The sequence below is a fragment of the Balaenoptera acutorostrata genome, chromosome 15, assembly GCF_949987535.1.
Source record: "Balaenoptera acutorostrata chromosome 15, mBalAcu1.1, whole genome shotgun sequence".
NCBI classification, from domain to species: Eukaryota; Metazoa; Chordata; class Mammalia; order Artiodactyla; family Balaenopteridae; genus Balaenoptera; species Balaenoptera acutorostrata.
Window position 1 is genome coordinate 76270812 of NC_080078.1, and position 15050 is coordinate 76285861.

General features: G+C 45.7%; 1 protein-coding gene and 1 pseudogene across 20 annotated transcripts in view; one reads left to right on the forward strand and one right to left on the reverse strand.

Moving 5' to 3' along the window:
- Positions 1-15050, reverse strand: part of ZMYND8 (zinc finger MYND-type containing 8) — a 123707-nt gene that overhangs the window by 50239 nt on the left and 58418 nt on the right. For all 20 annotated transcript variants that reach the window (XM_057528728.1, XM_057528724.1, XM_057528709.1 and 17 more), the window contains 4 exons: positions 13853-13908; positions 10952-11029; positions 9766-9881; positions 2150-2631 (listed from right to left, as the gene is read on the reverse strand). In XM_057528728.1, coding sequence (XP_057384711.1) covers positions 2150-2631; positions 9766-9881; positions 10952-11029; positions 13853-13908 — 732 coding nt within the window. The remainder of the gene's footprint in view (positions 1-2149; positions 2632-9765; positions 9882-10951; positions 11030-13852; positions 13909-15050) is intronic.
- On the forward strand, positions 5880-6862 carry LOC103008946 (nucleophosmin-like; annotated as a pseudogene).

Below are 15050 nucleotides of genomic sequence, written 5' to 3' on the forward strand. Positions count from 1 at the left end.
GTCATCAGAACAAAGCTCTAAAAATCAACTGTGAGTCCCTCGACCACATGGCTGGATCAGACCTGGAGAAAGACTGCAGCCTTTTTTCTGAAGAATCAAAAGCTGTTGGTAATAAATCTACTCCACCTACGGCCCTTTGGAGAGCAGCTACAAGCAGTACTTGAAATAAGCAAACCAGAAAGAAGCAACAACACGAACCAAAATGAGTGGAATTCTTTGAGTTTACCACTAAGTCCCCATCATTTTATCTTCCGGGGACATTGGTAGCCTCCTAACTGATGTCTGCTCCTTTTTTTTTTTTTTTTTTTTTTTTGCCGCACCACGCAGCTAGTGGGATCTTAGTTCTCCGACCAGGGATCAAACGCAGGCCCTCGGCAGTGAGTGCGTGGAGTCCTAACCACTGGACCGCCAGGGAATTCCGGACACCTGCTCCTTAAAGAGTTCTTACGTGAAGGAAAGAAGGGGGAGGGTGGTGTCTGAAAGGCTATCCAAGGGTAATGCTCTGGCCAGAGGTCTAATACTGGTGATCCAACTTGTAGATGTGCTTTATTCATTCTGGAAAATATCTTAAGACATTTTGAGCTGACATTTCATAACTGGAGATTCTATATTAAAATGCAGATTTCCCATTTCTCTGGAAGAATGTTAAGATGTGAAAACAGTTAAGTCCACATTCCTGTGGACATTCCATGGGCTGAAACCCTTGAGAATAGGGCGAGTGTCCTGGGGTTCATCAAAAGTCTCCCCAGCCCAGAGCCTGAGGGCTAGCTGCTTTCATCACCATGTTCAGTGTGGAGCTTCTTTCTACCCATGCTTCTCTAAGATACAAGAAAGAACAAAGAGTAAAGGTCCGTGTTTCAAGAAAAATGAGAGTATACCCATTTCCTTGTGGAAACAGAGTTCTTAAAGGTTTTAACATGCAACCAAACTGTCTGGATAGAAAGAATTCAATTTAGGTCACCCTTGCTTTTGTTACACTTAGCCAGCATCCCTCATTTGTAACACCTCTCTGAATCCACACAGGCATGGGATGAGCAACTACCAGAAGAAATAATATAGTAGCCAACATTTTTGTAGCACTTACTGTTTCAGGCACTATCCTAAACCCTTTATGTATGGTGGTTCATTTATCCTCACAAGAACTTCTGAGGCAGGTCCTATCATCATGGTCGTGTTACCAGTAAGGAAACCAAGCCACGGAGAGGTTAGGTACCTTGATTAAAGCCACAGGGCTAGTGAGTAGCAGAGCTGGGATCTAATCTGAGACCAGCATCTTCATTCGTCACCACTGCTACAGCAGCAAGGCTCCAAAGTGCAACACAACTGTTCAACGGGTGGACCTTTAAGAAGTGGGACTGCGGGGCTTCCCTGGTGGCGCAGTGGTTGGAATCTGCCTGCCAATGCAGGAGACACGGGTTCGAGCCCTGGTCTGGGAGGATCCCACGTGCCGCGGAGCAGCTGGGCCCGTGAGCCACAGCTACTGAGCCTGCGTATCTGGAGCCTGTGCTCCGCAACAAGAGAGGCCGCGATGGTGAGAGGCCCGCGCACCGCGATGAGGAGTGGCCCCCACTTGCCGCAACTAGAGAAAGCCCTCGCACAGGAACGAAGACCCAACACAGCCAAAAATAAATAAATAAATAAATAAATAAATTTATTTTTTTTAAAAAAAAGAAGTGGGACTGCTCTGGGGAGAGAATATTCTTGTTTCCCTTACATGTTCCTCTAATATTTGAGCCTTAAGTAATGTGAATATCTGGTTTTGATAGAAAAATGTTTCAATTAAACTAAAATTCTTTTTTTTTTTTTTTTAATAAAATTCTTGAGAAAGAAAAAAAACTGTTGTAGGAAGTTGTGATTCATCTCAGAGGCATTTGAACAGAACTCTGAAGGATTTCTGGCCACCTCTGCCCACTTCTAGGAACGACCTCCAGCTGGCCTTTGGGGATCACTTTTCTCATTTTTTGGGTCCCTAACAGCAAGAATCCCAATGGGTTACTCACTTAAAAATTAAAATTTGCTCCACTGGGATGAAATGCCATGCAGCTCTTTGACTTTGTGATGCTCACCAGGTAGGGCCAGACAGGTGTGGCCCCGATGGGAGCCCCTGTGTCCCAGGGGCCCCCTGTACCCTCTCCCACCTGGGGCTGACCTGTGCTCTTGTCCAGGAAGTCTATGGACTCCTCACTCGCGCTGAAGTGGCTGGACGTGGCCTTCTTCTCGGCGTCCTGCTCCACGTCGGAGCCTGTGTGCACGGAGGAGTTGGTGCTCATGGGGGAGCGTGGCATGTCCGACAAGGAGATCCTGCGGCCTGTGCCCCCACTCAGCATTGGCTTGCTCATCAGGATCTTGGGCGACGCCGTCATGTCGAAGTTGAGCTTGACCTTCTCCTGCTTGTCTATCTTGGCAGCACCAGCACTGGGGTTGGAGGGGTCGAGCAGCATTTGGTACTGGCTGTTGGGCGTGTAGGGCGTCCTGAATGGAGAGTAATTAAAGACCCCAAACTTCCGGCGGATGTTCTCCACGTAAACCTCCATCTCTTGCATTGCACTGTTGAAGATGCTTTTGGTCTTTTTCACAGAAAAAGGAATCTCTTTAGACATGAGGTAGCAATTATTTATTGGAACCCAGGCCCTGGGAGTGCAAAAGAGAAAGGGAGTTTAAGTCAACTGTGGTTATTTCCAAGATTCTTAAGTTTTTTACAAATTTATTGTGCAAGAACACTTAACATGAGTTCTACCCTCTGAAGAAACCTTTAAGTGAATCACACATAATTGCTGTATCAACTGAAAAACAAAGCACAACCTAAAAGTTGAGAATTATTTTTTATCTGGCAGACAAAACTGAGGACTTGGACTTCCCTGGTGGCACAGTGGTTAAGAATACACCTGCCATTGCAGGGGACACGGGTTCAAGCCCTGGTCCGGGAAGATTCCACATGCCGCAGAGCAACTAAGCCCGTGCACTGCAACTATTGAGCCTGCGCTCTAGAGCCCATGTTCCACAACAGAGAAGCCACTGCAATGAGAAGCCCACACACCACAACGAAGAGTAGCCCCTGCTCGCCGCAACTAGAGAAAGCCTGCATGCAGCAACAAAGACCCAACACAGCCAAAGATAATAATTAATTAAATTAAAAAAAAAAAAAAAAAAAAGGACTTAAGCCTGGACGCAGCCTCTCAGATCACGCTGAGGGACTGCTCCCAAGAGGTCAGGGAGGAGCCAGTATATATAGGAGGTTTTGCAAAAAAGACCAGGTAGTGGGAACTTCAAAGATTATTGTTAATTAAAGAAAACCAAGCATCTCAAGTTAAAGAATTTAGCATTTTTTTCTATGTATAGGAAGAGGTAAGCATCAGGGCTCACTGACATCATTCCTTTGATATGCGCTATCGAGGACAGGATCCTGTGCTTTCCCATCCTGAGTGTCCTCAGGGTGCACCGCTTAGGGTGGCTACAGTGGCTGAGGGCGGGGCAGCGGGTTGTCTTCAGCCTGAGTTCCCTCAGGGCTCACCATCCAGGGTGCCTGTACTGGCTTGATGGCTGCAATATCCTTTGTTTACTGAGAGGGCAGGCAACACTTTCCACCCCCCCACCACCACCCCCCCACCCCGACAGCTGATTATAGGTATATGTTGGTACAGCAGCTCTCTAGAGCTTATTCATTTTGTTTAACTGAAACTTTACACCTGTTGATTAGTACTCCCCATTTCTCCCTGCCCCCAGCCCCTGGCAACCACCATTCCACTCTTTGATTGTATGAATTTGACTATTTTAGACAGCTCGTACAAATGGAGTCACGTGGTATTTGTGTTTCTGTGACTGGCTTACTCCGCTTAGCCTGAAGTCCTCCAGGTTCAGCCATGATGCCACATACTTCTTAAGGCTGAACATTATTCCACTGTATGTACAGACCACATTTTCTCTATCCATTCATCTCTCGATGGTCACTTAGATTGTTTCCAGAATTTTTTTTTTCCCTTAATGCAAACCAAATTAGCCTAGTGGGCTTTCCAAGATTCTTAAATACATATTCCTTTTTTTTCAAATGACTTGGTTTGAATGGCTAGTTAACGATCCACTTAACAGGCATGTTCTGTCACAAGGACCAAACGTGAACACGAAACTTAGCTACGACATTAAAAGGCTCAATAAGCTTAGTCATTTTAATCCATTAAAAAAATAATAAATCCCCTTTGGCTCTGGGTTGGTAGAGAGTAAGAAAACAGTCTGCATCCTAGACTACACCTCTGAAAAGAGAATTATCCCCCAAATCTCACTCTCCTGCACTCAGATATAAAAGCACTTTCTTTTCTCTTTTAAAACTGCGATTCTATGTGGGACTAGAAGGAAATATTGGACAACCACAACCCTAAAAGGAGGTGCATGATTCTGAATGTGAGATAATTCACATGGAAAGTAATGGGAAAAGAGCCTATTAGCCTTAGGGCATGCGCCCTCCAGCTCCCGCTCAAGGCTAGTTCTGTCTTCCTACATTCAACCCCCGCTTCCCAGCGTGCTCTGCAGAGATTCACTAGAACATGAGCTGCTTTTCTGAAATTAGCTATCCACGTGACTGCAGGCAGGAGAAGGGAAGACGACCACCAGGCTCTGGGGAAGGCAGAGCCAATACAGGAACATCCAGGGTATAACTCCGTGACACTTAATGCCCCAGCCTCAAACCAGCTTGTAGCTGGGAATCTGGTGGGAATGAGCTTTTCCAAGGAAACCTTTGGGATTTCATAGACCATAAACTCAAGCCAAGAACTAAGCAATGGGGAGCAAAGTAGACTGTGGAGAGGTGGAAAACTCATACCCAGTCTAACACAAGCACCACCTACTCAGGTGCTATCAAAGTGCCAGGTGGGAATTTGGATCCAACCCCACCAAGTCTTCCAACATTTTAAAGAGAAGTAGAAAATACGGACTCTTTATATTCTCTTTTACCCAAATGTTAACAGTTAGCATCTCATTCCTATTTTTTAAGAGAAAACCACCCGGGAGAAATAAAGCCTGGCCATGGGACAGAATTCAGGACACAGGCTGGTTGCTCACAACTCTTGGTGATACTACATCACGACACAAATGAAAACTGAACACCCAAAACTATCCACCCGCTCTCTCAGAGTGCTAGAAATCACCTGCTTCTCATCTGCTCCAACTCGCGGCTGTCATTCTGCAGAGACGGGAGGAACCACAGGTACAGCCAGACAGAACAAGGGCTGGGCAGGAGCCAAATGCCCTCAGGGCCAGAGTCTGCGGGGCCTCTGGGGGTTTCAGCTGGGTGGGCAAGAGTCTGGACCAGGCAGGACTCTGAGGAGGAGTGGGGGTCCCGAGGCTGCCCCGACAGCTAATGCCCCTTCCCTAAGCCAGCCTCAGCTCGGTCGTCGGGGAGACGGAGAATGAGCCCCTACCTGGAGGGATGCTGGGGGAGATGCACCTGACCAGTCCCGGCACCACCAGAAGCTGATCAGCCAGACGGTCCCTGTGATTGTGCCCACCCCCCCACACACACACTTTTGTCTGGAATCAGGGCCTTAAATTCAATGAAGTTGCTTCACAAGTGATTTCAGAAAAGGGTTTCTTTTCCTTAAAGAAGGCCCAGGAAATATGGAAAGGGAAATCAGATTTGCTTAATGATAGAAAGCCTCTGGGAGGCTATGTCCTGAGAGGCGACAGAATCACACAGCTGAGCTACTTCCTAGCTCTGGGCCTCGGTTTTCCTATCAGTAAAATGGGGATAAAAGCAGCTTCTACAAAAAGTGCTTAAAACAGTGTCTGGCTTTCCCTGGTGTGATTCCGTCCTGCACGACTGTTCCCTGGAACAGTAGTCTTTTATCTCTGTCCACCTTCTCTCCCACCTAAGTGTATGCCACCAACCCATGGAAGATTCAATGGACATGGACATGAGCCCCCTGAGGCCCCAGAACTATCTTTCCGGCTGTGAACTAAAGGCCGGCCAAGATTATCACTTTAAGGTGGATAATGATGAAAATGAGCACCAGTTATCTTTAAGAACGGTCAGTTTAGGGGCTGGCGCAAAGGATGAACTGCGCATTGTCGAAGCACAGGCGATGAATTATGAAGCAGTCCAATTAAAGTAACACTGGCAACTTTGAAAATGTCTGTGCAGCCAGCTTCCCCTTGAGGGCTTTGAAATAACACCACCTGTGGTCTTCTGGTTGAAGTGTGGTTCAGGGCCTGTGCATATTAGCGGACAGCACTTAGTAGCTGTGGAGGAAGGTCCAAAGTCAGAAGATGAAGAGGAAGAGAATGTGAAACTCCTAAGTATATCTGGAAAGCATTCTGCCCCTGGAAGTGGTAGCAAGGTTCCACAGAAAAAAGTAAAACTTGCTGCTGATGAAGATGAAAATGAAGATGATGATGATGACGGTGATGACTTTGATGATGAGGAAGCTGAAGAAAAAGCTCCAGTAAAGAAATCTGTACGGATACTCCAGCCAAAAATGCACAAAAATCAAACCAGAATGGAAAAGCCTCAAAACCGTCAACACCAAAATCAAAAGGTCAAGAATCCTTCAGAAAACAGAAAAAAACTCCTAAAACACCGAAAAGGACCTAGCTCCGTAGAAGACATTAAAGCAAAAATGCAAGCAAGTATAGAAAAAGGTGGTTTCCCTTCCCAAAGTGGAAGCCAAATTCGTCAATTATGTGAAGAACTGTTTCCGATGACTGACCAGGAGGCTATTCAAGATCTCTGGCAGTGGAGGAAGTCTCTTTAAGAAAATAGTTTAAACAGTTTGTTAAACTTTTCTGTCTTCTTTCATTTCTGTAACAGTTGATATCTGGCTGTCCTTTTTACAATGCAGAGTGAGAACTTTCCCTACCGTGTCTGATAAATGTTGTCCAGGTTCCATTGCCAAGAACGTGTTGTCCACAATGCCTGTTTAGTTTTTAAAGATGGAACTCCACCCTTTGCTTGGTTTTAAGTATGTATGGAATGTTATGATAGGACATAGTAGTAGTGATGGTCAGACAAATGGAAATGGTGGGGAGACAAAAATATACATGTGAAATAAACTCAGTATTTTAACACAGTAAAAAAAAAAAAAAAAAAAACAGCTATTTTTTTTTAAGCTCTGCAGGCATTTGATAAAATATTTTCTACATTTCTATATAATAGTGTCTGTGAAATAAAACTGAAAAAAAAAATGCAAAATCTTTTAAAAGACAAAAAGCCCATGATGGGACTCTTCAGAACATGCCTTGATTTGTGCAAGAGCCTCCAGGGGCTCGCTTGCTCGCTCGCTCGCTCGCTCGCTCTCGCTCTCGCTCTCTCTCTCTCTCTCTCTCTCTCTCTCTCCAACATTTATTAACTTGACAATGGGGGAATTCCCTGGCGGTCCAGGGGTTAGGACTCTGCGCTTTCACTGCCAAGGGCCCAGGTTCAATCCCTGGTTGGGGAACTAAGATCCCATAAGCCACACAGAGCGGCCAAAAAAAAAAAAAGACAATGAACATGCAGTGGTCGGTGCTATTTCTTATTCTGCTGTCCTGCCTTATTTTGCGTACCCCGGTCCAGGCTTATGTTTTGGCTCTGCAACCTCGAAGCGAGCTCCCTGAGAAGGGACAGCACATCACAACCCTTGCAGCCTCCCCTGAGTCCGTGTCCTGTTTCTGGGTCGGACCCAGAGCAGGCTGTCGACAAGCCTGCCCCATTCGGCTTTAAGAACATCCTGGGGAGGAAGGGACGTCCATCCTTTTAGAAGTGGCTTCCACTACAGCTGTCAGGGACTCCCTGCCCAAGGCCAACTGAAACCTCCCTACAACTCTTACCTACTGTCCCTCCACCACTGGGATATCCTTAACAACTCCCCCAATGTGCACCCTGCACCCAAAATGAGCCCGACAGTTCGACAGGTCCCCTCCAAGGGGACAGGAGACACCACGGAGGGAGGGTTAAGGAAATCTCATGGGGCATCAGACTTGGGCAGCTGTCTTTTTTACAAATGTAAGGGGGCCGGCTTCCAGGACAGCTCCCACCCAGAACCAACCTACACCTGCAAGTTCAGGGGAAACAGCTTCTGGAAACAGGGCCGGTGAAGCTCATGGACCCTAAACCACCTTCAATGGCTGTCAGGCAGGCAGGAGTAAGAGGTCCATGCAGAGTGGGCACAGCTGGAGCAGAACCCACGACTCTTAAGGCTCTGGGAATATTTGGTGCTTGGGGGACAGCAATGCTTGCCCCCCGCCATGGACATCCTAAGTATTATCCACACTGAGTTACAGTACAGAATAATCCCGAATCATCAAGATGGTTCATTAACACTTGCCATGCTCTAATGAAGAGGCAGGAAGATGTACAACCTGCTATGTCTCTTGCTCTTCAAATAAAAGCCAGACTTCTGACCAAAGCCGCCCTGGTGACCCAGGCCCAGCCCACCCCTCTGATCCCACCTCTTGCCCACTCTCTCCTCCCTTATCCTGTTCAAACCACACTGTGCTCCTGGATTTCCCTGAGCAACTAACTCAGCCTCGGCCCGCCCTTCCCTACCTGAGTCCCTGCTCTCTCTGGTCCCTCTACCCAGATCTTCACCCGGCCCCGCCACTACCTCCTGACCTGAGATCATACTGTCTATTCCCCACTTGTATGTCATCTGCCTTCCCCACTTCCGAGGGGCAGCGTCTGCCTGCTCGCTCCTGTATCCCAGCATCTAGTACTCAGCCTGGCACACGGCAGGCACCAAAGACATGTTTCTTTGAATGAATGAGTAAAGGAATTTTAGAAAAACTTCCCCAAAAGTGGTCAAAATCAAAGTATAATACTTCCTATCAAACCTGGAACCATCTCAGCTAATTTCCATTTTGTCTCCTATCAATGGATTGCCAGGATTCCTGGTAAATGATTTCAGATTACTTTGATATTCTTTTTTTTTTTTTTTTTGGCAAGATGACAAGCAAAATTTAACAAAGAGTAATATTTCAGATTCTGGTGTTGTTTAAAATGAGTAACTGTATTTTCTGTACATTCTGTGGGTGGGTATAATTTTCAAACTATGTCTGTTAAATATTCTCCCCTACACACACACGCGCGCGCACTTTCTCAGACTGCTTGGTAGGGTTTCGGGAGGGTTTTTGCCTCATTTACTCACAATGTAACTCTTGCTAAAAGAGAACCAAGAAATTACCCGCCGCTCATCTCTGTCTACCTGTTGTTCTGAAGCACGCAGGGGGCTGCTCTCCACAGAGAGCTGCTATTAGCTGGAATAATTCACGTCGCTGGGAGAGGGGGAGAGGGGAGGGCAGGAAGGCTGGCAGGGAGGGCTCACACCTGTCAAAACAGCAACCCCTTATAATTTCCCATTTTAGCTCCACAGAAAAGGGAACAGGAGGGGACTACCCAGCACAACGATGGGAGATTCATTTTAACGGCAATCTGGGGAAATGCTTCTGATCCCTGAAAGCATTATTTTGAAAAGCAATTTGTGCGGTGATTTAATTTGCTGCGGAAAAACCCAAAAAAGAACAGCAGCACTTAAAATAGCCGTGGAACCTACTATGCCGATGCCGGCTGCGTCCACAAAACCACGAAAGCAAGATTCTTTTCCAACACACCTGAAAAAACTGAAGCCTGTGCATGATCAGGCTTATTAACACAGCCCAGGACAGTATTTTTAAAGTACAAGATCACTGGCTGGTATCAAGACAATAAAATAATAGCCGTACCCACCGCCCCTTCTTGTATTCACTGACAGGATCAAAGGTTCAGTCACAGCTACGCGTTTGAAGCCTGTGTTTAACTCCCACCTGTCGTGTTGTCCAAAGAAACGGGCATCAACCTGCCCATCTTTATCCCTCAGAGCTTTCGCAGGCCAGAATGGAAACCCCTTCAGTTTTGCCCAAACCAAAGGATGTGGATTGCTCTAGGAAAAGAAAAACAAAATCCAGAGTTTGTATGTATTCGACAGAAAGATGCACACATAAAGCTCGGTGGGTGAGGTTAAGCTAAGGCAGAGGTGATACAGGCCACAGAATGAAAGCGAACAATTTCCAGCAGGGTCTCCCCAAGTGGCAGTCCCTAGATGTGCAGCCACTAAGCCTGGGCAAGGCTGGGAATGGGGTTAAATGGGGAAACCGAGAAGAAGTGAGCACTGACCAAAACCAGGCTTGGACTCTGGCTGTGCCGCTCTTGCCCGGGTGGCAGCGAACAAGAGACTGTACCTTTCTGGGCAACACAGGGACAGTAATACCTACACCCTCTGTTAAGCTGGAGGGTTAAATGCACCTTACATCCAGCATATAATAAGGGACGGCATTAGCTAACTTTATTCTTTACCGAGAGCTACTCAGGGCCTTAACGATTCAGATGTCCATCTCAAAAGGCAGGAAAAGACAACCTATGTTTTGATTCTCAACTCTACTTGCCCAATCTTGCGGCCCAATACCCTCCCCCTGCACCACCATCCTCCCAGCTCACCCCAATGACATACTTCTCTGCAGAACATCAGTTTGGAAAATACAGATCCATGGGGACAACTAGGGTGACTTTCTCTCCCCACCCCAATCCCAGCCTCAAGAACCATGGTTTAGAGAGACCATGGAGTTAACCCTGGGAAGGATTTCCAAACCTCTTAAAATAGACCCAACATGATTTTTAAGTAACATACTCATTTAACACGACTCGGGTCATCATCTGCATGACTTTGGCATGTCTCTCCTCTCTGATGAGCTTCTTTTCACTCTGCATCCTGCTGTTTTCGAGGGCTAATAAACCCAGTAAATCGGGACGCTACCTCTGGCACATGACCTTTCAGCCAAAGAGGTTTATCCCACCTGGATTACTCCCATTCTGCCCTAACTTAATTTTCAGTAAGAAAATTATTTTAAAACTTCATCCAAAGTTTCATCCAATAAGCCACCTGGAGAAAGCTGTCCTGGGTCACCCAAGGCATAGAGCTCAGAAAACAAAGAAAGGAAAGGAAATCCAACTTACACAAGGCTCACAAAACCAGTTATCTCGTTTTTGGCAAGCAGCTAGATAACACTCTGGACAAACTTCGATTTCATTCATCTGTAAAGCAAAAATGTGTTAGAATGTGTCATTCCCAGGGGCCTTATATCTGCAGGTCCTCAAGAAATGCATGATAATACTGGCAGGTAAGATTAGCTTACCTAAGTCCTACAGTGGTGAACACCCTGGACATCAGTCCAACTATTTCTCACCAGCCCCGACTTGCCCACCTAGCCCCAGTCGCCATCCTCTCTCGCTGGACCATGTCTCCCAGCTTCCCAAGCTTGGTCCATTCCCCACACAGAGCAGCCAGAGCCACCTTCTACAAACACAGATCCCATCTGGTCCCTCTCCTTAGACCAGTGGTTCTCTACTGGGACAGTTTAACCCTTCCAGGGACACTGGGCATAACTGGAGATATTTTTGGTCATCGGTCATCACAACTGGGGGTGGAGAGTTGAGACTGGAGTCTATGATGGTACAAGGACAGTTCCTGCAACAAAGATGTCTCTGGCCTCAAATGTCAGTAGTGCCGAGGTTGAGAAACTAACAATGAAATCTAAACACCTGCTCAGGGCTTCCCTGGTGGCACAGTGGTTGCGAATCCACCTGCCAATGCAGGGGACATGGGTTCAAGCCCTAGTCCAGGAGGATCCCACATGCCGCGGAGCAACTAAGCCTGTGCACTACAACTGCTGAGCCTGCACTCTAGAGCCCACAAGCCACAACTACTGAGCCCACGTGCCACAACTACTGAAGCCCATGCGCCTAGAGCCCGTGCTCCGCAACAAGGGAAGCCACGGCAATAAGAAGCCCACGCACCACAACAAAGAGTAGCCCCCGCTCGCCGCAACTAGAGAAAGCCCACGCGCAGCAACGAAGACCCAACGCAGTCTAAAATAAATAAATAAATAAATTTAGATAAATAAATAAACACCTGGTCAGTTCCTTCAAGGCCATGCGTGGTCTGGCCTCAGTCTACCTGTCTGAGCTCCCCAATCCCTTCCCTCAACTCTGGCCTCTGCTTGCCATGCTCAATTCTATATATCTCTAATCACACCATCCACAGCAATTAATTAATACCACGTTACTCTATTTTATTTTCACGGGTAACTGAAAATTCTGTAACTGACCGTCCTCTCTCTTGAGAAAGTGCATTCCCCCAGAGAAACGTCATGACTTAGAACTAAGGGCCCTGGAAGCTCCCTTCTTGGATCTAAATTCAGACTCCCCTACATCCTAGCTCTAGAACTTTAGGAAAAGTTGCTTATACTGTCTAAGCGTCCATTTCCTCACCTCATAGAATGGGGATGAAAGCAGTACCTACCAAACAGAATTATTATAAAAATTAGATGAGATAAATGTAAAGCATTTCAAGTGACAAGGTGTCAGACACATAGCAGGTGCTCAATTAATGATTATTAATAATTTTATAGTAATTACTAATTATAATGGACTGACCGACTGAGGGCAATGAATAAATGAGTGAATGAATGAATGAGTGAGTGGTGGACCATATTTCTTCTTTCTACCCACTCTCCTTCTGGGCTATTCCAAAGGTACTGGGTAGAACAAACCGGCAACATCAAGTCCAGGACAGCCCCGGCATTGGGGCCCACAAAGCAGCACTGTGTTGCCAACAGGTAGGTTCAGAATGCCAGACAAACAGCATCTGGGTTCAATAAATTCTGCATTATAACAACCCACCAATTAAAAGTCTAGGCTTCAGCACCCAGATCAAGGGAAACGAATCCTCAAGGGGGAAACAACTGAACAACTCGCCCAGAGACAACTCCAAGTCGCCAACAACCATATCAAAAACAGTCCACCACCACTTGCATCAAAGAAATCAAAATCAAAATCACAATCACAGTGAGATGCCACTGTTTTTTACTGATCACACTGGGGCAAAAACATATATACAAACAGTTTTCAAATTGGAACTTCCAACATTGCAAACGACACAGAAAAACCACCACATTTTGTTCACTCCAGGTCATTGTATAAGCAACGCTGTAGCATTTCCAGAAAACAATCAAGAGATATCTACCCAAAGCCATGTTGATAGCCTCAGACCTAGTAGTTGCATTTCTAACAATTATACTAAGGAAATAAATCATCAGAACAGCCATAATAAATTCTATTCTTCCTCTGTGTTTAATTACCTAGGAAAACGCTCAGAGTGAAAAATGTAGATTATAAAACTCTCTCTATACAAATATATAGACATGGACATATCCTAAGATATCCAAATGCTTTCTTTACAAATGAACGGAGGGATAGACGAGAGTGCAGACAGGCTAAAGGCCATTACATCTCAGTTTTTTTGTGCTCACAACAGGGATCTAACAAAGAAAGGCTCCCCTGTACCATTTCTGCCATCAGCCTGTCCTGTAACCGCTAGAGCCTCAGGGCACCCAGCCCAGGAGCTGCATTTCATCCACACCATCAAAACTAGGGGGTATTTTTCCAGGACACCTGGGCCACTCTCAGAGAAACGCAGGACCTTTCCTGCAAATAATGTCAAAACCCAAATACCTTCTGCAAGAAGACTGAAAGGGACCTGAGGGGATACCACAGATTGTGGGGCAAAGAAATCATAAACTCTATTTGACCCAGAAAACTCAGGATGTGCAGTGCTGGACCACGACTCAAGGCTGAAAAATCCCATCTCTCTTAGATCTAAGATTAGGGTGCTGATTTATAACATATTATGGCATATCTGTTGCTTTTACTTTCCTTGAAGAGAGGGGCGCTATCTGTGCCTCAACAAATTCCGAAATAACTAGAGCTACCCACTGGGAGATTCCGCAAATGGAAACTTCAATCACCCCAAGCCTTCATTCTAGGTACACTTAAAAGGGGACAGTAGGAAACACATACCTCATGCTCGCAGATTTTGATGACTACTTTCGCTATTTGCGTCAATTTGTGATTTCCTGAGGGAATAAGAAAATAGGATTAATTCAAATGGAAACACAGAAATACCCAGCCTTGGGATCATACTTCCACTTACACCACTTTAACTTGCTTTCTTCCAGGATTAACCTTTTAAAGGTTAAATACCATACATTTCTGGCTTCTAACATCAGTTCAGATTAGGTGACTTTTCCCATGAACCAATCTTTGGTGCTTAGATGTCATCTTCTCTGAAACATAACAATTTGTGTTGGTTTCCAACAGCTCATGAATTACTATTTCAAAGATGCTTTTATATTCTCAAGGCTCAAATTAGTGAAAAGGAGCCTTCTTCTGCCCATTGTCGCAGACCCCAACCCAAGAAGAGTACTGGAGAAAGAAGACATTTAATTGAGTAACTCTAGTGTTCCTGGTGCTTTGAAATACATTTTCTTGTTAACTCTTCAAAAAGCCTTATTAGGAAACAGGCATGAATGTTCTCATTTCACCAAAGAGTAAACAAAGGCTCAGGAGTCATCACTTATATGAGACCATATAGGTAACGAGTTGAGGATATGGCCCCAGGTCTAACTCTTAACCCTGAACCTTTACACTAAACCAGAGAACAAGATGGCCAAAAAGCCGTGTTTTCTTCAAACATTATGACAATTTTTAGAAATTGTAAATTTGGTGGCAAAAAGATTTCATACGCACACACACAAATACCTAGATTTCTGGCTTGTCTTGAAAACTCAGAAGATCTAAGAACTCTGTATCCAATAAACCACTGGAGTGTCCAGGGGAGATACCCCTCCAGACCAGGTAGGAGTTCCCTGTACTCCGCAGTCACTCGCTCTCCCCACAGCCAGTGGTCATCCTGGCTTATGCTATTTTTCTGCTACCTGAGCTCATTCACTTGTTTATATGATCTTACTGCCCTTTCTATATATTTGAGTTTATAACCTTTACACAAATTCTCAATGTCTAGGGTAGCTCTCTTTCTCTCCTCCCTGCACCCCAACCCTGCTACTGAGTTAATAATGCAAAACATGTACTTTAAGCAGATAGCCATCCATTCATATATCTTTCCTCAAACATCAGCTAACAACAGTCTACGCTAGGCCCAAGGGTATACAGGAAACAAGTTTGGCATCTGCCCCTAAAGAGCTTACATCCTAGTGAG